Source organism: Lampris incognitus, chromosome 5 (assembly GCF_029633865.1).
Source record: "Lampris incognitus isolate fLamInc1 chromosome 5, fLamInc1.hap2, whole genome shotgun sequence".
Classification (NCBI taxonomy): domain Eukaryota; kingdom Metazoa; phylum Chordata; class Actinopteri; order Lampriformes; family Lampridae; genus Lampris; species Lampris incognitus.
In genome coordinates, this window is record NC_079215.1 from 3,697,309 (window position 1) to 3,703,848 (window position 6,540).

The 6,540-nt window shown below is 51.7% G+C and overlaps 1 protein-coding gene across 1 annotated transcript in view; it reads left to right on the forward strand.

Moving 5' to 3' along the window:
* The first annotated feature begins 204 nt into the window (after positions 1-204).
* Positions 205-6,540, forward strand: part of LOC130112875 (microtubule-associated tumor suppressor 1-like) — a 153,239-nt gene continuing 146,903 nt past the window's right edge. The window contains exon 1 of the mRNA XM_056280393.1: positions 205-541. Coding sequence (XP_056136368.1) covers positions 214-541 — 328 coding nt within the window. The 5' untranslated portion in view covers positions 205-213. The remainder of the gene's footprint in view (positions 542-6,540) is intronic.

The following is a 6,540-nucleotide window of genomic DNA, read 5'->3' on the forward strand; positions in this document are numbered from 1 at the left end:
CGTCTTTAGATCGCGGCACACTCTTTCCAGTCCACCCCTTTCCTGTCTTTCTGTCCGTCCTTTTTTCTTTTTCCTCCTCCCACCCTGTCTTACACACACACGCACACGCTCCCTCCCTCCTCCCTCCTCCTCCTCCTCCTCCTCCCCCCCTCCATTCCCTCCCCGCTTCCTACGGAGCACATTTCGGACTGGGAGCAGGGAATGGCTAACACCATGGTGTCGGTGCGCAGCTCCGAGCTGGGGCCTCTCGGCTGGAACGCCGTCACTAAACACAAGCTCTTCCTGCAGAGAGTCTCCTCCAGGCTGGGGCCCGGCGCCAGGCAGCAGGGCAGAGGAGCCGCCGCGGCCAACAAGGGCGGCCCGGCAGGGAGGTGCGCCTCGGGGTCTAACCCGGCCCCGAGCTCAGGGACCGGACCCCCGGGACAGGGGAGCCTCGGCCCCTTGCCGGTCCAAACCCAGGGCTCTGTGCCGGAGAAGGACGGGCGGTGTAGCGGGAGTGGATCCCCGACTAGAACCAGGCAGAACCAAGGTCAAATCCAAGGTATGTGGACCCAAAGTCTCTCTCTCTCTCTCTGTCTGTGTGTGTCTGTGTGTGTGTGTCTGTGTGTGTCTCTCATTTTCAATGTCTTTCTGCACGCTGACACGTGAGTAATCTGCCGACGTGCCGATCTGGGCTTTACACGGTAAAATGGAAACACAGGAAGGAAGGTGTGCCGCACATGTAACTGCAGGCACATGGCAGGTAGGGGCAGTGTTTACACAGACGCACTTGGGACGGACACACACACACACACACACACACACACAGACACACACACACTCGGGCTTGTCTCTCGGTACAGCGCTTCCCTCCTTGTTGTTTACTTCTGGTAGTCGGCTGGAAGGACAGTTGACTTTCCTTATCTGCCGGGAACATCTTGGCATGTGCAACTTGTTTACCCTGCAACACTGATTGTGTGTGTGTGTGTGTGTGTGTGTGTGTGTGTGTGTGTGTGTGTGTGTGTGAGAGAGAGAGGGGGGGAGAGAGGGGGGGAGAGAGAGAAGGCTAAAGAGAGAATTCTTCAGCAGACTCAGGAAATGAGCAGGCTGACACTGCAGAGCTGCAAGTTAAAATGCCTTCCACATTCCATGACACCACACACACACACACACACACACACACACACACACACACACACACACACACACACACACACACATACACACATATACACACACACACACACACACACATATATACACACACACACACATACACACACACACACACACATGTACACACACACTCATATAAACACACACACACACACACACACACACACACACACACATACACACATATACACACACACACACACACACACATATATACACACACACACACATACACACACACACACACACATGTACACACACACTCATATAAACACACACACACACACACACACACACACACACACACACACACACACACATACACACATATACACACACACGTACACACACACACATATATACACACACACACACATACACACACACACACACACATGTACACACACACTCATATAAACACACACACACACACACACACACACACACACACACACACACACACAGCCACCTCTCACGTGAACATCCCTGTGTGTGCGCTACGCCGTCTGTTTTCTACACTTTGTCACATACAGAAAGCAAGCCGCTGACGGACAGGCATGTGTGTGTGTGTGTGTGTGTGTGTGTGTGTGTCTGAGTGTCTGTCTGTGTGTGTGTCTGTGTGTTTGTGTGTGTGTTTGTGTGTGTGTCTGTGTGTGTTTGTGTGTGTGTGTTTACAGCTGGGAAATTAAGTTCTCAGTGTCGGAGTCTGTTTCAGCTGTAGTGTTGCATAAGAGCGCCCATGTCTGTCTGTTAACGTCTCCTCACCTGTCTCTCTGTCTGTCCGTCTGTCTCACATACTGTAGGTGGTACTCGTCCTCCTTCATGTCCGTCTGTCTCACATACTGTAGGTGGTACTCGTCGTCCTCCATGTCCTCTGTGTCACATACTGTAGGTGGTACTCGTCCTCCTTCATGTCTGTCTGTCTCACATACTGTAGGTGGTACTCGTCCTCCTTCATGTCCTCTGTGTCACATACTGTAGGTGGTACTCGTCCTCCTTCATGTCTGTCTGTCTCACATACTGTAGGTGGTACTCGTCCTCCTTCATGCCCGTCTGTCTCACATACTGTAGGTGGTACTCGTCCTCCTTCATGCCCGTCTGTCTCACATACTGTAGGTGGTACTCGTCCTCCTTCATGTCTGTCTGTCTCACATACTGTAGGTGGTACTCGTCCTCCTTCATGCCCGTCTGTCTCACATACTGTAGGTGGTACTCGTCCTCCTTCATGCCTGTCTGTCTCACATACTGTAGGTGGTACTCGTCCTCCTTCATGTCTGTCTGTCTCACATACTGTAGGTGGTACTCGTCCTCCTTCATGCCCGTCTGTCTCACATACTGTAGGTGGTACTCGTCCTCCTTCATGTCCTCTGTCTCACATGCTGTAGGTGGTACTCGTCCTCCTTCATGTCCTCTGTCTCACATACTGTAGGTGGTACTCGTCCTCCTTCATGTCTGTCTGTCTCACATACTGTAGGTGGTACTCGTCCTCCTTCATGCCCGTCTGTCTCACATACTGTAGGTGGTACTCGTCCTCCTTCATGCCCGTCTGTCTCACATACTGTAGGTGGTACTCGTCCTCCTTCATGCCCGTCTGTCTCACATACTGTAGGTGGTACTCGTCCTCCTTCATGCCCGTCTGTCTCACATACTGTAGGTGGTGCTCGTCCTCCTTCATGCCCGTCTGTCTCACATACTGTAGGTGGTACTCGTCCTCCTTCATGCCCGTCTGTCTCACATACTGTAGGTGGTACTCGTCCTCCTTCATGCCCGTCTGTCTCACATACTGTAGGTGGTACTCGTCCTCCTTCATGCCCGTCTGTCTCACATACTGTAGGTGGTACTCGTCCTCCTTCATGTCTGTCTGTGTCACATACTGTAGGTGGTACTCGTCCTCCTTCATGTCTGTCTGTCTCACATACTGTAGGTGGTACTCGTCCTCTTTCATGTCTGTCTGTCTCACATACTGTAGGTGGTACTCGTCCTCCTTCATGTCTGTCTGTCTCACATACTGTAGGTGGTACTCGTCCTCCTTCATGTCTGTCTGTCTCACATACTGTAGGTGGTACTCGTCCTCCTTCATGTCTGTCTGTCTCACATACTGTAGGTGGTACTCGTCCTCCTTCATGTCTGTCTGTCTCACATACTGTAGGTGGTACTCGTCCTCCTTCTGTCCGTCTGTCTCACATACTGTAGGTGGTGCTCGTCCTCCTTCATGTCCTCTGTGTCACATACTGTAGGTGGTGCTCGTCCTCCTTCATGTCTGTCTGTCTCACATACTGTAGGTGGTACTCGTCCTCCTTCTGTCCGTCTGTCTCACATACTGTAGGTGGTGCTCATCCTCCTTCATGTCCTCTGTGTCACATACTGTAGGTGGTGCTCGTCCTCCTTCATGCCCGTCTGTCTCACATACTGTAGGTGGTGCTCGTCCTCCTTCATGTCCGTCTGTCTCACATACTGTAGGTGGTGCTCGTCCTCCTTCATGTCCGTCTGTCTCACATACTGTAGGTGGTACTCGTCCTCCTTCATGCCCGTCTGTCTCACATACTGTAGGTGGTACTCGTCCTCCTTCATGTCTGTCTGTCTCACATACTGTAGGTGGTACTCGTCCTCCTTCATGTCTGTCTGTCTCACATACTGTAGGTGGTACTCGTCCTCCTTCATGCCTGTCTGCCTCACATACTGTAGGTGGTACTCGTCCTCCTTCTGTCCGTCTGTCTCACATACTGTAGGTGGTACTCGTCCTCCTTCATGTCCTCTGTGTCACATACTGAAAGTGGTACTCGTCCTCTTTCATGTCCGTCTGTCTCACTTACTGTAGGTGGTACTCGTCCTCCTTCATGCCCGTCTGTCTCACATACTGTAGGTGGTACTCGTCCTCCTTCATGTCCGTCTGTCTCACATGCTGTAGGTGGTACTCGTCCTCCTTCATGTCTGTCTGTCTCACATACTGTAGGTGGTGCTCGTCCTCCTTCATGCCCGTCTGTCTCACATGCTGTAGGTGGTACTCGTCCTCCTTCATGTCTGTCTGTCTCACATACTGTAGGTGGTGCTCGTCCTCCTTCATGCCCGTCTGTCTCACATACTGTAGGTGGTACTCGTCCTCCTTCATGCCCGTCTGTCTCACATACTGTAGGTGGTACTCGTCTTCCTTCATGCCCGTCTGTCTCACATACTGTAGGTGGTACTCGTCCTCCTTCATGTCTGTCTGTCTCACATACTGTAGGTGGTACTCGTCCTCTTTCATGTCTGTCTGTCTCACATACTGTAGGTGGTACTCGTCCTCCTTCATGTCTGTCTGTCTCACATACTGTAGGTGGTACTCGTCCTCCTTCATGTCTGTCTGTCTCACATACTGTAGGTGGTACTCGTCCTCCTTCATGTCTGTCTGTCTCACATACTGTAGGTGGTACTCGTCCTCCTTCATGTCTGTCTGTCTCACATACTGTAGGTGGTACTCGTCCTCCTTCTGTCCGTCTGTCTCACATACTGTAGGTGGTGCTCGTCCTCCTTCATGTCCTCTGTGTCACATACTGTAGGTGGTGCTCGTCCTCCTTCATGTCTGTCTGTCTCACATACTGTAGGTGGTACTCGTCCTCCTTCTGTCCGTCTGTCTCACATACTGTAGGTGGTGCTCATCCTCCTTCATGTCCTCTGTGTCACATACTGTAGGTGGTGCTCGTCCTCCTTCATGCCCGTCTGTCTCACATACTGTAGGTGGTGCTCGTCCTCCTTCATGTCCGTCTGTCTCACATACTGTAGGTGGTGCTCGTCCTCCTTCATGTCCGTCTGTCTCACATACTGTAGGTGGTACTCGTCCTCCTTCATGCCCGTCTGTCTCACATACTGTAGGTGGTACTCGTCCTCCTTCATGTCTGTCTGTCTCACATACTGTAGGTGGTACTCGTCCTCCTTCATGTCTGTCTGTCTCACATACTGTAGGTGGTACTCGTCCTCCTTCATGCCTGTCTGCCTCACATACTGTAGGTGGTACTCGTCCTCCTTCTGTCCGTCTGTCTCACATACTGTAGGTGGTACTCGTCCTCCTTCATGTCCTCTGTGTCACATACTGAAAGTGGTACTCGTCCTCTTTCATGTCCGTCTGTCTCACTTACTGTAGGTGGTACTCGTCCTCCTTCATGCCCGTCTGTCTCACATACTGTAGGTGGTACTCGTCCTCCTTCATGTCCGTCTGTCTCACATGCTGTAGGTGGTACTCGTCCTCCTTCATGTCTGTCTGTCTCACATACTGTAGGTGGTGCTCGTCCTCCTTCATGCCCGTCTGTCTCACATGCTGTAGGTGGTACTCGTCCTCCTTCATGTCTGTCTGTCTCACATACTGTAGGTGGTGCTCGTCCTCCTTCATGCCCGTCTGTCTCACATACTGTAGGTGGTACTCGTCCTCCTTCATGCCCGTCTGTCTCACATACTGTAGGTGGTACTCGTCCTCCTTCATGTCTGTCTGTCTCACATACTGTAGGTGGTACTCGTCCTCCTTCATGTCTGTCTGTCTCACATACTGTAGGTGGTACTCGTCCTCCTTCATGTCTGTCTGTCTCACATACTGTAGGTGGTACTCGTCCTCCTTCATGCCCGTCTGTCTCACATACTGTAGGTGGTACTCGTCTTCCTTCATGTCTGTCTGTCTCACATACTGTAGGTGGTACTCGTCCTCCTTCATGTCCTCTGTCTCACATACTGTAGGTGGTACTCGTCCTCTTTCATGTCCGTCTGTCTCACTTACTGTAGGTGGTACTCGTCCTCCTTCATGTCCTCTGTGTCACATACTGAAAGTGGTACTCGTCCTCTTTCATGTCCGTCTGTCTCACTTACTGTAGGTGGTACTCGTCCTCCTTCATGCCCGTCTGTCTCACATACTGTAGGTGGTACTCGTCCTCCTTCATGTCCGTCTGTCTCACATGCTGTAGGTGGTACTCGTCCTCCTTCATGTCTGTCTGTCTCACATACTGTAGGTGGTGCTCGTCCTCCTTCATGCCCGTCTGTCTCACATGCTGTAGGTGGTACTCGTCCTCCTTCATGTCTGTCTGTCTCACATACTGTAGGTGGTGCTCGTCCTCCTTCATGCCCGTCTGTCTCACATACTGTAGGTGGTACTCGTCCTCCTTCATGCCCGTCTGTCTCACATACTGTAGGTGGTACTCGTCCTCCTTCATGTCTGTCTGTCTCACATACTGTAGGTGGTACTCGTCCTCCTTCATGTCTGTCTGTCTCACATACTGTAGGTGGTACTCGTCCTCCTTCATGTCTGTCTGTCTCACATACTGTAGGTGGTACTCGTCCTCCTTCATGCCCGTCTGTCTCACATACTGTAGGTGGTACTCGTCTTCCTTCATGTCTGTCTGTCTCACATACTGTAGGTGGTACTCG